Here is a 19,070-nt window from a genome sequence, read left to right on the forward strand (position 1 = left end):
AATGTCAAGTACATATATGAACTGTGGGCAGTGGTATCATCACCACCACCACCACCACCACTGAACCCCCCAACAGAGGATGAGACTGCCAAGGCCCTCTGACATATGAACACAGCCACATGAACTTAATTCACCTTGAAATTGTTCACCAGGCTTTGCACTTCCCCAAAGTGATTTCATGTACACTATCTAGATGGACCTTCCTAGTAGCCCAGGGACATAGTCTGGACGTGTACCTCTTCCTTATTTTCCCTTATGATAGATGAGAACGTGAGACAACAGAGAAGTAAAAAGACAAGGGAAGGACAGAACTGGGACTAGAACCCAGCTCTCCCAGCTTTTTTCCCCTCCCTCCACCATCCTCCTACTCAGGCCCCTGACCCACAAGCCACTCACATTGCTCTAGACCAAGACTTCGTGACCGGGGACTTAAAGGGAAGCTCATCAATGACCGTATTGTTTCTCAAGTCCAGAGGGGTCGGCTTTGCTGCAATGGGATGGGAAACAAGGATATTATCTTGAGCACTGGGAAAGGTCACAGATTTTCAGAGCAAGGAGATCTTGTACAATTCACTTTATAAGGAGGGAGTCATCTTGAGTAGAAAACATTATCCTCACTTTACAGACATGAAACTGAAGATTAGAAAGGGGATATGCCTGGCACAAGGTCATACTGAGAATCAGTGGTAGAAGAGTGCCTTGAATTCAGGCCTCCTGACTCTCAGACCAGTGCTCAACACCACGGGACATCCCACCTAGGAAAATGCACCTCCTCAGGGGGATAGGTAGTGTTGGGGGTGTAACCATCCTCACCTTTCCTGTCAGGTTTGAGATTTCGGTTGACTGGGGGAGGCTGGATCTCACTCCCCCGTCCTGGCCCCCGATGAACTGACATGGCAGACGAGGAGAAGCTGAGGTGGTCAAAGTGATGAGGCCCAGGGCTCATGGGAATGTAGACACTCTGAGAATTGTCATTCGATCTCTCCATGGAAAGCAGGGAGGAGGATCCGGGGTTCATGGGCACATAATTGTCCTCTGAATTGGAGCTGTCTGTGTGTCCCACAGCGGCTTTCCCCATCTAGAAAGAGGGAAAAGATTAAATTCAATGTCAGACATTTACTAGCTATGTGACCCTGGGCAAACCACTTAACCTCTGTCTGCCTCAGTTTCCTCACCTGTAAAACAGGGGCATGTGCTTCTCAGTGATGCTGTGAGGATCCCTCCCTTTCCCTTCCCCTTCGCTAAAGAAAAGTACATTTTTCAACAGGGACACTACATTTATTTTGCTTGACTATGCTCATTTGTTCCAAGGTGGGTTGCTTTTTTTCCCCTTTAGTTGTTAATTGTTGAAAATTTTTCAGGGGAAAGTGGGATTAGCTATAGTGGTGCCAAAAAAAAAAAAAAAGGATCACTGGAACATTTTTTAAAAATTCATAGAAGAGCAGAATGCAGTTAAGAAGGGAGCACAGACAAGGAGGATAGTTTGGAAAGTAAAAGAATTTATAATCTATTTTTTTCTTTCTAAAGCAAGCAATATAAAATGAGGGTCTACAGTCTCATAAAGAATCCTCTTCTGTGTCCTGCTGTGTTCATGGAAATGTTCTCTTCTTTGGGAAGTTTAGAATAAAATAAAATATAATATAATAATAACAAAACAAGAAAATAAGTAAGTGAATAAATGGATAGATAAATAGATAAACAAACAAATGAATGAATGCATGAATGAATGAACAAACAAATAAAAAAAATAGCAGGATGATGATGTTTCCCTGAGGTTTATCCATTAAGTGAACACCAAAAGAGGGACCATGGGGAGGCAGTTTCTCTCTTTCTAGCAGAGGAAACAAGGGCAGTGTCACCTGTGGTCCTCTGGACAAAATCTACGGAGCCCATAGGAAGGAGACACTCACTAGCTTCCTGGAGTAGTCTAGGTAAGGCATGAGAGAGTGAGGGAAAGGGGAAACAAATGTTAGAGACAGCTGGGCCCCACTTACCACAAAGGAGTTAAACCCATCATTGACAGACTCTGAAGACTGACCACCTTGCGGGTACTCGTATGTCTCACAGGATGAAGCTACGACACAGGGATGAAAGATTAGTCTGTACCTGTGTCTTAGAACCTCGATCTTTGCCGTTCCAATTGTCTCTATCCTAACAACACTGACTGATCCCGCTGGGTCACTACCCCACCCAAATGTCTCAAAAGTCCTTCGAGGCTCAGCTCAGAGCTGTACACCCTCCATGAAGCCTTCTTGGGGCTGTGTGGTGTAAGAACACTGGGCTTGGAGTCCCAAGAGAGACCCAAGTTCATCTCTTGACAGTGACATTATCTTCTGTAAACTGTCACTTTGCCCCTGAGCTTGGGTTTCTTCACGTAAGGGATGGGGATCATAACACTTGCATTCTCTGCCTGATGGGGCTATGGAGGCGGAGTGTTTGGTAAATCTTAAACTGCTAGAGAAATGGGAATCCTTATTATTATATCATTACATCATCATTACCATCATTCTTTTTTTTCTGGCTCCCCTTAATTTCGTCCTACAAAATCCTGTGGCACCTCGGTGTCTACATCACACCGCCAGGCCCCATCTTGTTTCCTCTACCACTTCATATTCAGGGCCACTTCTGTCCATTTGGACAGTAAATTCCAAGATGTCAGGGACTGTGTCTTCTTCTGTTCTGTATCCAACAGAGAACTGTGTTTATGGAAGGGACCTAACAAATCCTTTCCTCATTCGACAAATATTGGCTGAGTGGCTGCTATCGATAGGGGACCGACAGTTCAGATGGAGAACCTGAGGTTGGAAGATTGAAGGGATTTGCCTAAGGTCCCATGGGCTTTGATTGTAATGTTGAGCAGAGGTTAGTGTGCTCTCTGCACATAGTAGGCTCTTTAGAAACACTTGTCAAATGGAATGGAGGAGTGAGAGGACATCAAAGAGGAAACTGCCTGATTCAGCACTTGGAACCTCCTCCCCACGCCAGCCCCTATGCCTAAAAGTGCCCGCAGACACACGGCACTCAATAAGGGGTTTGGTGGGAGAGGAGATCAAGCCTAGAGAATTCAGTAGTTCTGGCTATCCCGGCTCTTCCTGGACCTGAGCCTTCCCCTTCCTCCCTCCATCTCTCCAGTTAGGTGTGCTACTTACCTCTGTGGAGGCGACTGTTGTCCACCGCTGGGAGAGTGTTGCGCCGGGGGATGGTGGCAGCAACAGAGACTGCCCGGCCACTCTCCCCATTCTGGGTCCGCTGCTGGGGACTGCCCCAGCGGGGCGTCTCTGCTTGACCTGGTTTGGGGGGCCGGGGCGGTGGAGCCACTGAAGAGTCCCCGGAGGGCCCTACTGCCAGGGCATTGTGGTTCTTGTCCAGCGTGAATGTCCTGGGAATCTGGTAGGCGGAGAGCGGGGTTCCTGGGGCATCAATGTTGTCCAGCATGAGGTCCCCGAACTCCCTGCACAGGGTATTGTTGGGCGTCTTGAAGGTGTACACCTCATCGTTGTCCGTCTCCGAGCCAGTGAGGCTGCTTTTGGTGTGGCTGGGAGGGTGGGAGGCCAGGCTCTGAGGGAGGTCGTAGGCACTGTCCCGGAACTCTGAGTTGTGCCTGTTGGGCTTGGGCAGGCTGTAGAAGCCATGCACTTGGCCGCTAACGCCGTTCAGACAGTGCCCATTCCCCTGGGCAAGTTTTTGTACAGCTGTGTCGCTCCTCATGAAGAAGGAGGCCCTAGTGCCCTGGGAGAAACTGGCGCTCCTGAGAGGGAGAGAGAGGGCATGGGATTAGATGTGGAAGGTGTAGGGACCAATTTTTAATTGGGGAGTGTTAGCTAGGCAGCCTGCTGCAATATTGGGGCAAGGAAGGAGATTGGCAGCCTCCTTCAAAACAGAGCAGGATTTATTTAACAAAAACGAACTTAAAAAAACACAAACAGGATCAGTAGGATCAAGGGAAAGGAAATAAAATGGGGAAAGGTAAATTATACAACCTGAACAACACTACCGCCTAGGAATCAGCTGAGAACACACAGCAGCGTCCTGTTGCCTTCCAGCTTCCCGCTAGAATGGCAGAAAATCTACCTTCTTTCTAGCAGGCCCTAGGCTGACCGCACACAGCCCCCAGCCAATTGGCTGGCCGCTATGATAGTCACATGACTGCCTTACTAGGCTTCCAATCATTATAATTTTGCCAGGCCCATGTAGGCGTCGGCGAGTGGTGATGATGTGAGGTGCCAGCGCCACGGCAAGGGCTACAACCAGTGGGTGGAACACCATGCGATTTGCGGAGCCCCAGGCCAGTGCCTGCACAGGATTTTTTTTTTTTAATTCTAGCCAAAAGATAGGGTCATAAAACCCTCAAATAACAATTAATTCTTTACAGAGGGCGAGGGGAAAAGACCCCTGAATGGAAAGGCAGAACATTTGGCTTTCTTATCACTGTGGGAACTTGGGTAAGTCATACTGTCTGCCAGCTGCCACCACAAGAGGGAACATAGCTGAGTTCAAATCCCCCCTCAAACACTTCGTAGCGGTAGGAGCCAGGAGAAATCACTTAAGCTCAGTTTCCTTATCTATAAAAGGAGTTTCCTTATCTATAAAAGGAGGGGGTCAGAGTCGATGGCCCCTTCCAACTGGAAATCTACAATCCTCAGACGCAGAGATTGGGGGTGGGGAGAGGGGGACAGGATCAAGAGAAAATATGTCCTTCCAGCCTCATCTCATAATCATGTAAGCTCCAGGCAAACCAGAACATTTGCTATTATTCGCTGATCTTAGGTTTCCTTTGTGCAAGCCCTCCCTCATGCCTGCAATGCTTTCCTTCACTCCCTGCCTTCCAGACCAAGCCCAGGTGCCCCCCTCCTCCAGGAAGCCTGCCTTGATCACCACCCCTGCTGAAAGTCATAGCCTTAAATGATCTCTAGATTTGGAAAGGACCTCCCAGGTCTTGTGGTACAACCTATCCAGGTCTTGTGGTACAACCTATCCATGAACATCCAACCAGCTACAATACAAGAAGTCGTCCAGCCCCTACTTGAAAAGGACTAATGATGAGGGAAGTCATGCTCTCTGGAGACAGCCTGTAAGACTTCTGGAGTCAGGCAGCTAGATGGCGCAGTGGATAAAGCACCAGCCCTGGATTCAGGAGGACCTGAGTTCAAATCTGGCCTCAGACACTTGACACTTACTAGCTGTGTGAGCCTGGGCAAGTCACTTAACCCTCATTGCTCCACAAAAAAAAAAAAAAAAAAAGACTTCTGGAGTACCCTCCCTACCACAGAGATGTCCTTTCTTTCCAGCTGAGGCGTGTTTCTCTACAAGTTTCATACACGTGTGGCCTCTCCCTCCCTGTTTTGGAGGGCATTTTGCCCACTTCTCTCCTATGTATCATGATGATTTATATTTGTGCATTAAAAAATGCTATCCTTTATCTTTCAGTCAATGACTCAACAAGTATTTATATGTGCCAAGCACTGTACTAAGTGCTAAGGGTACAAAGAAAGACAACAACAGTGCCTAGCCTCAAGCAACTAGTGAGATGTAAAGTGATATGTAAAGAACTCTATACCATCTGAGACACAGAGAGTAGTAGATGAAGGTGGTTTCAAAGGGAAGGGGATTAGCAATAAATGGGATCTGGCAGTTAGGTGGTCCCGGGGATAGAGCTCTGGGCCTAAAGTCAGGAAGACCTGAATTCAAATCCAGCCTCAGATACTTACTTAGCTGGGTGCCCCAGGCAAGTTATTTAACCTCTTCTGCCTCAGTTTCCTCATCTGTAAAATGAGCTGGAAAAGGAAACAGCAAACTACTCCATAATCTCTGACAAGAAAATCCCAAATAGGGTCAGAAAGAGTCAGATATGACTGAACAACAAAAGGATCAGAAAAAGAACATTTTTAATTAAAAAAAAAAAAAGGATCAGAAAGGCTTTCTGTAGAAGGAGGGATCTTGAGCTGAGCCTTGAAAGAAGTCAGGTAGGCCAGATGCTGGAGGTGAGGAGGCAGAGCATTCCAAGGGTGGGGGGTAGCCATTGCCCAGGCACAAAGACATGAGATGGAGCATCATGCACAAGTGACAGCAGAATACCCAGCATTCTTTGCTTCCTCAGGCTGAGTAAAAGGGCTGAAGCTGCTCTGTCCATGTGGAATTGCATTCTAGACTCTTTGAGCTGGAGGGGACTATGGAAGGCATCTGAGCTAACCTTCCCCCTGGGGTGTCAATCCCCTTTTACAACAGGGGATCATTCAGTTTCTTCTGGCCTGGCACCTCTCCCAAGGCAGGGGGGTGAGCAGCTGTGACCCTAATCTTTCCCCACTCCCAGACAAGTTCTCCCTTTCCAAATCCTCAACAGATGCACACAGATATAAATGTAGACACACACACACACACACACACACACACACACACACACACACACTCTGATATAAACACAGACATACCCACTAAGACATAGAAGATATAAACACAAATACACAAACTATGAAGATATAATATACTAGGGAAAAGTAACTAGAAGTACACACACATAGCTGGGTAGCTTACCCAGCCCGACTTGAACTGGAAGTTGTATTGTTAGGCTATAGCTCTCTATCTCTAGCTTGGCCCACACATAATTTGTGGTTAGAACAGTGGACTCGGAGCCAGTCAGGCTGACCTGGGTTTGAATCCCTTCTTAGACCCTTTCTGGATGTGTGACCCTGGATAAGTCACTTTAACCACTGTACCAGTTCCCTCATCTGAAAAATGGAAATAATAATAGCCTCACAGAGCTATTATGAAATGTTAGGAGTTGATAATACTTACAAAGATCTTTGCAAATATGAAAGCTCTATATGATTGTGAGTTATTATTAATATTATTAATAGAACTAAAGTATCCAACTAAATATTTTTTAATTTAAAAAAATTTTTTAAATGCGGGGCAATGAAGGCTAAGTGACTTGCCCAGGGTCACACAGCTAGTAAGTATCATGCATCTGAGGCTGGATTTAAACTCAGGTCCTCATAAATCCAGGGCTGGTGCTTTATCTACTGTGCTACCTAGCTGTGCCCCCCTCCCCCAGCCCCCCCCCCTGGCCAATTACCTATTTTATGTTTCCAGAAAAGACTAGCATCTTTCCCCAAGAAAATCCCACAAGCCAATATGGGATTTAGCCACCCAAACAACCTGGATTAGGGTTACTCATCAATCACTACAATAATCAGTACTTTTTTCCCCTGGCCTGGTGGGCTTAGAAATGTTCCAACATTACTAAGTGCGAATTAGAGTTGTCTAGTTAACTAGAACTATTAAATAAAACAAGGTCTCTTACATGAGCACTCCGAAAGTACACAAAGACAAGAGTGTCTCTTTCTGTCTGTCTCACCCTTCCTCCTCTCTATTTCTGTCCCCGCCCCTCGACTTTCTGTGTGTGTGTGTGTGTGTGTGTGTGTGTGTGTGTGTGTGTGTTTCGCCCACCCGCCAACAGAGACACATACTCCCACACATCCCAAAGCACTTAAAAGTTTTGTCATAAAGAAGAAGCATCGCTTTGTTCTGCTGGGTCCCAGAAGACAGAACTGTAGCCACAGGAGGGTTAGCTGCAAAGGCAGATTTGGCCTAATAAAAGGGTTAAAAACGTGTTCATCATTCCTGCTGACCAAAGGGGGAAGGGGTACTCTCGCTAGGTAGATGGAAAGCCTTTAATGGTATAGTTTGGGCTGGATGGCTTCAGAGGTCTTGGCTATTTCTTTTGTGTTATGCATGTGTGCATGCACAAAATCAGACAAACTTATATTTAAAGAAACATACGGGGATGCACATGTACCCACAGACATAAACAAACATGTACAAAGACACACAGAGATAAACAGACACATACAGGTAGACATACACAAACTCACATACACACACACACACACACACACACACAGAGGTATGTAGGTCAATCCACCCACAGCTTACTTATATTAGCAGGTTACCATTTTCCCAAAGGGTCCCAAATGGTGCTCCCAGGTTGCTATTTGGACAATCATTTTGTTAAACTTATTGACTTAGGAAAATGCTCCTGCAGATGAAAAGGGGTGGGTGGAGGTGGGTGGAGAATGTCTGGCGCCCATCGCTGACAGCAGGGATACTATTCTCTCTGGTGACAGAGACACACCCAGGACACCAAGAGCACTGAGGATGGCAGACTCGGCAAGTCCTCTCTGCCCTTGGATGGAAAAAGAAAAAGAAAAACCAAGCAGCCCAACAAACACCCCCAGAATGACAGATAGATGGAGCCTGTATTGAGCATTCAATAACAGGACATAGGTGTCCTAAGCCCTGTGCCAAGGTCTGGGAACACAAATCCAATCAAGCATACAGAACAGCTAGAAAAGGGGGGGGGCAGTTTGGAAATGAATGCCCCCCCCCCATTTGAAACTCAATGAATGGGCCAATGAGGTTGGCTTGAATGCCCATAAGAAGTGGTGGTTGAGGGGTCAGCTAGGTGGCAGAGTGGATAAAGCACCAGCTCTGGATTCAGGAATACCTGAGTTCAGATCCGGCCTCAGACACTTGACATTTAATTAGCTGTGTGACCCTGGGCAAGTCACTTAACCCTCCTTGCCCTGCAAAAAAAAAAAAAAAAAGTGGTGGTTGAGTGCTGGAGGCGGGGGAAGGTATAGGGGGAGGAGAAAGAAAGGGAGGGAGAAAGAAAAAGGAAAGAGAGAAAGGAAAGGAGGGAGGAGGGGAAGGATGAAGGAAGGAAGGTAGGAAAGAAGGAAGAAAGGAAGAAAAGAAAGAAGGAAGGGAAAAAGGAAAGCAAGTAGGAAGGAAGGAAAGAAAGAAAGAGTAGAGGAAGGGAGAGAGGGAGGAAAAGAAGGAAGGACTTATTAAGTGTCTACTATGCACTAGGCACTGTGCTAAAAACTTTACAATTATGTGATTTGATCCTTACAACAACCGTGGGAGGTAAGTGCTATGATTATGCCCATTTTATAGGTGAAGAAATGGAGGCAGACAGAGGGTAAGTGCTGTGCTTAGGCCGAATTTGAAGTCTTCCTGACTCTAGGCCCAGTGCTTTATCCACTATGACATCTAGCTTCCTCTAAGCATTAGAGGACAGAAAGGGATAAAGAAGCTTCTATAGCAGCTAATCTTGTTCATGGCACTAGGAGAACAATTTATTATTTCATCAGTTTTAAAGTTTATCTCTATCTCTCACCTGACTATGACAGTAGAAAACTCCCAGGGAAGGAGGATTTGAACTCAGGTCTCCAGTCTCCAAATCCAGCACTCTGCTATGCTATGTTGTCTCAACAGTTTATATTTATACCTGATATTTATATAGCTCTTGATGGTTTTATTTATGTATGTATTTATTTTTGGTGGGGAAACAAGGGTTGAGTGACTTGTCCAGGGTCACACAGCTAGTAAGTGTCAAGTGTCTGAGGCGGGATTTGAACTCAGGTCCTCCTGAATCTGGGGCCAGTGCTTTATCTACTGCACCACACAGCTGCTCCCCTTGATAGTTTTATAAATCATCCTCAGGACAAGCTGGTGAGGTGGGCATTAGTATTTCCACTTACTGAGAAAGAAATTGAGGCTTGCCTGATCAATGCAATGGTCCCAGAGGACTCACCCATCCATTGACATAGAGGAGATAGACTCAGAAGACAAAATGAGTCATATTTTTTTGATGCAGCAAATTCAGGAATGTGTTGATTGATTATGTCTTGCAAGGGTATTTTTTTTTTAAGTGAGACAATTGGGGTTAAGTGACTTGCCCAGGGTCACACAGCTAGTAAGTGTTAAGTGTCTGAGGCCAAATTTGAACTCAGGTACTCCTGACTCCAGGGCCGGTGCTCTATCCACCGCACCACCTAGCTGCCCAAGGGTATTTTTTTTTTAAAATTGGGGTTGGAGGGGGCAGCTAGGTGGCTCAGTAGATAAAACACCGGCCCTGGATTCCGGAGGACCCAAGTTCAAAGCCGGCCTTAGACACTTGACACTTACTAGCCGTATGACCCCTGGGCAAGTCACTTAACCCTCATTGTCCCGAAAAGAAAGAAAGAAAGAAAGAAAGAAAGAAAGAAAGAAAGAAGGAAGGAAGGAAGGAAGGAAGGAAGGAAGGAAGGAAGGAAGGAAGGAAGGAAGGAAGGAAGGAAGGAAGGAAGGAAGGAAGGAAGGAAGGAAGGAAGGAAGGAAGGAAGGAAGGAAGGAAGGAAGGAAGAAGAAAGAAAGAAAGAAAGAAAGAAAGAAAGAAAGAAAGAAAGAAAGAAAGAAAGAAAGAAAGAAGAAAGAAAGGAAAAGAAAAGAAAAGAAAAGAAAAGAAAAGAAAAGAAAAGAAAAGAAAAGAAAAGAAAAGAAAAGGAAAGGAAAAATTGGGGTTGGAGAAGTGAGAGGGAGAAAAAAAAGATTTCTAAATTTTTAAAGATTGATTGCTTTAAGGAGCAGGGCCAGCATTTGAAACTAGGCCATCCAACTGCAAATCCAGACTCTTTTCCACACTACCTTTCCATGTACAGCTGTGTATTATTGCCATCTACATCTAAATCTTACTCCCCTCTTAGACTGTAAGCTTCTTGAGGACAAGGATCATGACTTATCCAAACTCCATATCTCACTCTGGGCCCCAGAAAATGTTCTTTTGTACAAAAAATGTTTGACAAACATAGGAGAAAAAAAGAAACTAAGGTTTAGAGAAATGAATGGAGTTGTTCAAGGCCACATCGTTGGCCAGTGGTATAGGTAGAATTTGAATTCAGGCTGACTCCCAGTCTAATGGTCTTTCTACCATACCATGATGCCTCTAGATAATATGGTTTCCTTCTTTTTGAGACAAAGGGTTGGCCTGGATCAGTGGTTTCCATTTGGTTGTTTATGAAACCTTTGGTGGTTCATGATGATGGACCAAGATCTCTACACCTTTAAAGGTGATTTAACCATTAAATAATTGCAGAATACTATGAAGAGTTTATTAAACTACCCTAGGAGTTCATGGCACATTTTTATTGTCATGGAAAGGGGTTTAAGGAACAGAAAAACGTGGGGCCCACTGGCCTAGATGATCACTAACTAAGGTCCCTTTTCCAGGTATAAATCTATTGACATGATAATTCATAGCAAGATGTGATAAGTAAGACTAGTGATTAAGAGAAAGGTAGGAAGAAAATCCAATAAAATTTCATGGGGAATGATGACTTCTATGGCCTTGAATTAGGTAATTTTCCCCCCTCCTCTATTGGGGTATTGTATTATCTTCATGAACAGAGAGGGGGAAAATATACTGATGTGTCATCCCTTCAACAGTCTTCAAAAATTAGGCCTTATCTTTTATAAAGCTCTTCTCAACCCCTAACTCTGGTGGCCAAAGGACAGGGGACAAGAAAGAGGAGGAGGAACAGAGAGAGGGGAGGGGAACAGATAAAGGGGGGAGAAGTGAAAAAAGGGGAGAGGAAAATGAAGATAAAGGCGAGGGGAATAGATAAAAGGGGAGGAGGGATGGAGAAAGAGAGAGAAGAACAAAGGGAAGAGGTGAATGAAAATAAAGGAGATGGGAACAGAGAAAGAGGGGAAGGAAGCTGAGGGGAAACAGAAGGGAAGAGAGGAGAAATAGACAAAGGAGGAAGAACAGAGAAAGGGAAAAGGGAACAGAGAAAGAAGGGAATGGGGAACAAAGATCAAGGAGAAGGAAGACAAAGAAGGAGATATGGTTGGATGGAGAGGATGGATGTGACAGAAGATAAGGGAAGATAAGAGAGGAGGCAAAAGGAGTGGGGAAGAGAAAAGTGGAGAGGTTATTCCAGGAGTGAGTTGGCCAAGGCAGCTAACAGAGGAACACAAAGTACCTGACCATATCCTGGGATGGAGTGGATCCCAAGCAGAAAATCTGGAGTCATTTAGGCCAGAGCACAGACAAACACTTATTGTTTGTCCCAGTTACCAGGGATGAAGAGAAGCCTGGGCTTATTCCCCAGCCCAACCCAGAACAGAAATAGAGGATCCAAGGACCACCTCACCACTTTTTATCCCAATTCTGCGACTTACTCCCTGTAGAATAATAAGTCATCACCTCTCTGAGTCTCTGAAGTTTAGCAAATGGAGGAAGCAAGATGATCTCTAAGACCTCTTCTGGCTCTAAATCTTGTGATTCTTGGTATAGAGATGAGGCATAAAACAATTCTGGGGCCTCAGAGGGACCCTCAGCATTCATCTAGTCCTGGTCCTGCCCGAACAGACATCTCCATTAAAGTAATCAACCAAACTTAGCCCAAGAACTTTTTATGATGGGGAACTCACTGCCTCCCAAGGCATTACCTTACCTCATTTTGGACAACCCTCATTGTTAGTGTGGCAGGGTCCTGGAGCATGCTCAGATTTAACCACCCTGGTAAGTTGTATGAAGTACTACAACCCTTCTCTGCCTGATTCCAAGTAACAGAGGGAGAACTTTTAGGGCTGAGGCCAGTCCCCCATGACCCACTGCTAAATGAACTTGGTCACTGAATATGGTGTGATAGACTCTTAGCGGTCCCCGTGCCCCGAGTCAGCAGCAGGGGGACAAGGTGATGGTCTGGGAAAAGGCAAGACAGCATCCTTAGCTGTGGCTTTCCAGGGGGCAAGATGCAGTTGCAATGATGGGTGGGAAAGGTTAGGCGAAGGTAGGGTGTTGAGGATCTACTTCAGAGGGAAAGGCTGCTGGAAAAAAGCAGGGGGGGGGGCCCCACTGGGCAGTTTCAAGCAGACACTGCCAAAGGAGGCAAAATGTGAAATAGCTAATTAAAAGCCTTTCCAACTGTCTTATGCCTTGATGAGGCTTAACTATCAGCCTCCCAACAGGCTGGTAGAGTAGTTATAAATGAGTCACTCCTGTTTAAATGGTTCTGTTAATGAATGCCATGATTCTTTATTTAGAATTTCTGTCAATGTCAAAACAAACTACCTGTCCCGTGCCTGACTTATGTTTGTACACTGCGTGCCTTTTACTCCCCTCTTAGAATTCCAATGCCACCTATTACTTGTAGCATCCTCGACAAGATGACAGGGTGGAGGCTTATTAGCATGAGGACAAGAAGGGGCCCGATCCCTCTAATTAGAAGAGGGATCTTCTAGTATTGAACCGGGTCCACAATCATATAGCTTAATACAGGAAAGGAAAGGTAGCTATAACTAACGTTTATGTAGCACTTACTATGTGCCAGGCACTGAGCTACGTGCCTTATAGTTGGTTATTATCCCATCAGATTCTCACAAATAACCGGGGAGGTAGGTGCTATTATTATCTTCATTAGGAAACTGAGGCAACAGAGGTTAAGTGACACAGCTAGAGTCACATAGCTAAGGATCTGAGGACAGATTTGAATTCAGGTTTTTCTGAATCCACTCCTGGATGTTTTATCTACTGTGCCTTTTAACTGCCCAGTCCCAAGCCAGATTAGGAAGTTTTTTCCTTATAACAAAACAAAATATGCCTCCTTGTAATTTGCATCTATCCCTCCCTCCCCTCTTCATTTTGCTCTCTGGGGCTAAGCAGAGAACTTAATAATCTTTCTTCCACATGACAGCCTTTCAAATACTTGAAGGCAGTTTCCATGTCCCAGGCTTTCAGTCTCCTCTCTTCTCAGCTGAACATCCCCAGGCTATTCAGCTGATTTCCATGTAGTAGAGTCCCCAAGTCCTTCACTACTTCTTCCTCAATGTTCTTCTCTGGATGTCGTCTGTCAATGTCTTTCCTTAAATGTGGTACCCCAAATTGAACACAATACTCCTGAAGTCCTCTGATGAGGGTCTTGGATGGTTTGTCTCTCAATGGAGACTGGTAGGTATTAGCTTTTTTGTTTGTTTGTTTGTTTTGGGGGGGGTGTGTGTGTGAGGGAATTGAGGTTAAGTGACTTGCCTAGGGTCACACAATTAGTAAGTGTCAAGTATCTGAGGCCAGATTTGAACTCAGGTCCTCCTGACTCCAGGGCCGGTGCTCTATTCACTGCACCACCTAGCTGCCACAGTATTAGCTTTTTTGAATGTCACATCATTGTGTTGGCTCATCCTGAGTTTGTAGTTCATGAAAAACTGCAGAACTCTTTCAAACAAACTGCTATCTAGCTACACCTTCTCCAGGTTGTACTTGTGAAACTGATACCTTGAACACAACTCTAAGACTTTGCTTTTTAAAAATTTATCCATCCATCTATCCACCCAACCATCCATCCATCCATCCATCCATCCATCCATCCATCCATCCATCCATCCATCCATCCATCCAATTTTTGGCTCTCTATTTCTTTGGTACCTATCATTTCAGTACAGAACTCCCAGTGAAAAATAGAAAGGTAAATTTCTTCTTAATAGATTTAGCCTCACAATCTAGTCTGTCAAAATCTTTTGGAATCAGGACTCTTATCCATGTGCCTATTTCTTGCTTTTATTTTCAGTCACCTACAAATTTGATAAGCATAATGTCTATGCCTTTACCCCAAGTCACTGATAAAAATATCAAAGAGCAAGAGGACATGCATGCATCTCTGGGGCAATCTATGAGAGACCTTCAAAGATGAAAGCAAACCAGTAATGGCTCCTTTCTGGGTCTGGCTATTCTGTCAGTTCCAAATCCAGTTGGTATCACTGTCTAGTCCACACCTCTCCATCTTCTCCACAAGAATGGGATGAGGAACTTTGTCAAATCCTTGGTCAAGATCTACGTTATTTTCTTAATCTACCCATCTAATCATCCCTTTCACCAAAAGAAATGAATTGCCCAAATGCCCTAGATATTGGCTCTGTGGGCACTGCTTCCTTTTCTTAATCATCACTAACCATTCTGCTAATATGCTGCTCTAGAATTTTGCCATGAAATTTGGCAGGAATTTTGCTAGGCAAGTTTGCACTAGTTTGCAATCTCTAGCTGCTTCTGCTTCTGCTTCTGCTTTTTCTCTTCCTCCTCCTCCCCCTTCCCCTCTTCCTTCTTGAAAATCTAGATGTCTGCCCTTCTCTGATCTTGGGGGCACTCTCCCACTCTCCACACTCTTCCAAGGTTCACTAAAAGTGTCCTAACAATCACACCTGACTTACTTCTTTAAGTACTTTGAGATGTAGTTCATCTAGCTAGGTGACTTGAACTCACCAAGGGCAGGTAGCTAGGTGCTCCCTTATGCCTTAGGATAGAATTTTACTTATCTTGGATAAATGCAATCTTGAACAGAATCACTCCTTACTTTTATATTCAGTCTCCATTCCCTGCCCTGGTTTCCATCCTCTTTTAAAAATCTAAGCTGGTCAGTGAGTTTGTAGTGTACCATCATTTTTTTCTTTAGACAACTTCTCCTTTTTCCTTGTCAGATTAAGTTCATTTGTGTCTTCTGAACAGGATTTCTGAGAGCTTCCTATCTCTGGGCTCCCTTCTCTCACTTAAATTTTTTTTGGGGGGGAAGCAGGGCAATGAGGGTTAAGTGACTTGCCCACTGCACCACCTAGCTGCCCCCCTCACTTAATTTTTTGGGGGGTGGGGCAGTGGGGGTTAAGTGACTTGCCCAGGGTCACACAGCTAGTAAGTGTCAAGTGTCTGAGGCCAGATTTGAACTCAGGTACTCCTGAATCCAGGACCAGTGCTTTATCCACTGCACCACCTAGCTGTCCCTCCCCTCACTTAATTTTAAGGCAAGAGATCTTAACTCTTGTTTTACTCTCTCAAATTCTAGGATACATGACAGATTATGTCTTAATTTTCTTTCCTCTTACACACACACACACACACACACACACACACACACACACACACTTCCCATCGTATCTAATTTGGCAACCAGTTCCATCCCTTCTTATTAGTGAGATTAAATTCCAGAATATTGCAGTATATATTTTTATAGGAACTCCCCAAAGCCATTCTTCTTATCTTGTAACTAAAAAAAAAATAATGAGGGATATACTTAGGCATGTAGACGAGAGAACCTACTCACTGACATGGGGGTGGGAGGGAGGATGGAAGAACTTTAGGGTTGGAAAACAAGGGTTCTCTCAACCCAGAGCCATTTGGTAGTTGGTAGGCCAATGACCGTGACTGGGTTATAGTTTAGCCTTCAGAAATGAATGGAATTCTCATCATAAGCCAAGGTGAGATCTCTGGCTGAGGGATCCAAGTGCCTAGAATAGGAAGGAGCCCAAAGAAAAGGCTAGACCTGGCTGGAATAGCTAGCAGGGGAATACCTGACTCCTTATACTAAAGAATTTGGTTCCTAGGGAGAAGAATCTCCTCCTGAAGAGAGAGATAAGCAACCTCAAAAGGGAGTGAGAAAGGAGAACAGGAGAGTTAAGTTTTTGTCAGTCCCCAGGCAAGGAAGGATTTCTTCCTTTTCGAAAAGAGCTGTTCACCTTTCTAGTTTTACCTTACTTCCTCCTACATAATCTCTAACTCCCATTTGTTTGGGGGCAGGGCAGTGAGGGTTAAGTGACTTGCCCAAGGTCACACAGCTAGTAAGTGTCAAGTGTCTGAGGTCAGATTTGAATTTAGGTCATCCTGAATCCAGGGCTGGAGCTTTATCGGTTGTGTCACCTAGCTGCCCCCTCTAACTCCTATTTGCAAGCATTCATTTCCAGTCCTTCTCCTCCTCCTGATCTTATGACCTGCCTCTTAGATGATCTCTAATTTATCCTGAAAGATATCTTGTTTCTACATAGTTGTTTGCATGTTGCCTCCCCCATTGGATTGTGAGCTCCTTGAGGGCAGGCACTGTCTTTGCTTTTCGTTGTATTTCCAGCACTTTGCAAAGTGACTGCCACACAGTAGGTGCTTAATGCTTGTTGACTTGAGAACCTTGAACTGGGATAACTAACTATCCCTGGAGAGACCTGTCCTGTGAGTTGGGAATGGGAGGGCAATGAACCTTAGGATTGTTGTTGTTGTTGTTACAGGAAGAATGTCATTAAGATATACTAGGAATTAGGGACAGGTAGGTGGCACAGTGGATTTAAAGCACTGGCCCTGGATTCAGGAGGACCTGAGTTCAAATCCGGATTCAGACACTTGACATGTACTAGCTGTGTGACCCTGGGCAAGTCACTTAACTCCCACTGCCCTGCCCCCCCCCTCAAAAAAAAAAATACGAGGAATTTATTAGATATTCTGCCTTTGGTAGAGAAATGGCCCACTTTAGAAAATACTCATATAATCGAGGTCCTACATCATAACTCTGTCCAGGGCTTGTGTTTTGTTCCCTGGACTCAATTATTTCCTCCTTCCCTCCTGTAGCACATTCTCACAATGCTCTTCCCTTTCTTTCTTCCTTCATTTATGTTCAAGGCACTTCACAATCCTTCCCCCACCTGATTCCAGGATGTATACAGCACTACTTTCCATCTCCAATCTCCTATCCTTTTCTTTTCTTTTCTTTTTTTTTTTTGGCAGGACAATAAGGGTTAAGTGACTTGCCCAGGGTCACACAGCTAGTGAGTGTCAAGTGTCTGAGGCTGGATTTGAACTCAGGTCCTCCTGAATCTAGGGTTGGTGCCTTATCCACTGCGCCACCTAGCTGCCCCTCCTATCTATTCCTTTTGACTAAAGTGAGCCTTCCACAGTATTACTGTAGTCATGGATCTCTGAGCACCAAGTCTCATGATGTCAAATTTGCCTTCTTGTGTTATACTCTCTAGTCCACCTCATCACCCACATTCCGGGTTTTTGGGTATAGACAACTGAGACCATGAGTTTTACTGCTGGCTCCTATCCAGTCCAACGACGGTGTCTCTTGTGAATTACTGGACATTCCTTTACCTGTTCTTCAGCAAAGTGTCAGGGTTGGTTGACATAATGTGTTGCTTAGATTTGCTAAATGTTTTTCCCCCCTTTTTATAAGGGATGGGTGACTGGGATGCGAGGGAGTTAGGAGGACAGAACTGGGAAATGCAGGTGATGTAAAAACAAGGGTCAGGGGGCAGCTAGATGGCGTAGTGGATAGAGCACCAGCCCTGGAGTCAGGAGTACCTGAGTTCAAATCCGGCCTCAGACACTTAATACTTACTAGCTGTGTGACCCTAGGCAAGTCACTTAACCCCAATTGCCTCACTAAAAAAAAAACAAAACAAAAAAAAAACAAGGGTCAGGTTAAAATGTATAAAATAAAGTATGATGTAAATATGAAAAAGGGGAAGGGAAAAAATGTCATCTTAGAATGCAACACCCCCCCCCCCTTCCACTGTGGTGAATAAGTGTTTCTTCACCCGAGAGTTTATTGTGGGTATCAACAACTTTGCTATCCTAGCATACTATATAAATGACTCTCCATTTGCATGCCTCTGAGCTCAGTGAGCGTGGAAAAGGTGCAGTTTGTGAATGTGGCCACAAGATGGCAGAGAGAAACAGGGCCCCACAGTCATGGAAGCTGGAATCTCAGCCAGATGAGAGCAGGTGTCTGGCCTCTGCTCTGGGAACTTTCTCCCAGAGAGCCAGAAGTTCCGAGTTCCACCCAGGCTGGAGGCATCAGTTCCTGGTCCCTCCCGTGTAATCTCCTGTTCCCATCAGCTCTTGCCCCTGGGGCATCCAAGGAAAGTTTTGCAAAACTCTTTAATGCCCTTCCTACCTCTAAGCTCAGGGCAAGAGAAAACAGCCTGGAAAAAACAAAATTAAGTCAAGTGAGTTTCTGGTGAGTTTTGGGGACCAGCTAGGTGGTGCAGTGGATAAAGCACTAGCCCTGGATTCAGGAGGACCTGAGTTCAAATCTGGCCTCCGACACTTGACACTTAATAGCTGTGTGACCTTGGGCAAGTCACTTAACCCCCATTGCCCTGCTGCCCCCACCCCCAAAAAAGGAAAAAAAAAAAATGGTGAGTTTCCCAGCTACCCTTTGCTAGCAGGAAGCAACAACGGTGAAGTGATATAGAAATATTTCTCCAGAGCCTTCCTCCCAGGAAGCTGGTCTCAGTTATTGTTCTAATGCTTCTTATCTTGCCTAATAAAAACTGAGTGACCTTAGGAAACATAGTTTTTCTTGATGGTCTGCCTCAGTTTCTTCTCAATGGTCTGCCTCAGTTTCTTCCTCCCAAATATGAGGATGCTAGAGTAAACGTCTCTATGTGGCCTCCCACCTCTTATGGTCAGTGTTCTACGTCCTCGGGGCCCTTCCAGC

At 45.0% G+C, this 19,070-nt stretch overlaps 1 protein-coding gene across 2 annotated transcripts in view; it reads right to left on the reverse strand.

Annotated features, from left to right (window-relative positions):
- GAB2 (GRB2 associated binding protein 2) overlaps nt 1-19,070 on the reverse strand; it is a 251,707-nt gene that overhangs the window by 8,743 nt on the left and 223,894 nt on the right. For both annotated transcript variants that reach the window (XM_043993203.1, XM_043993204.1), the window contains exons 4-7: nt 3,150-3,748; nt 1,995-2,074; nt 814-1,078; nt 397-487 (exon numbers count right to left, since the gene is read on the reverse strand). In XM_043993203.1, the coding sequence (XP_043849138.1) occupies nt 397-487; nt 814-1,078; nt 1,995-2,074; nt 3,150-3,748 (1,035 nt within the window). The remainder of the gene's footprint in view (nt 1-396; nt 488-813; nt 1,079-1,994; nt 2,075-3,149; nt 3,749-19,070) is intronic.

The sequence above is a fragment of the Dromiciops gliroides genome, chromosome 3, assembly GCF_019393635.1.
Source record: "Dromiciops gliroides isolate mDroGli1 chromosome 3, mDroGli1.pri, whole genome shotgun sequence".
NCBI classification, from domain to species: Eukaryota; Metazoa; Chordata; class Mammalia; order Microbiotheria; family Microbiotheriidae; genus Dromiciops; species Dromiciops gliroides.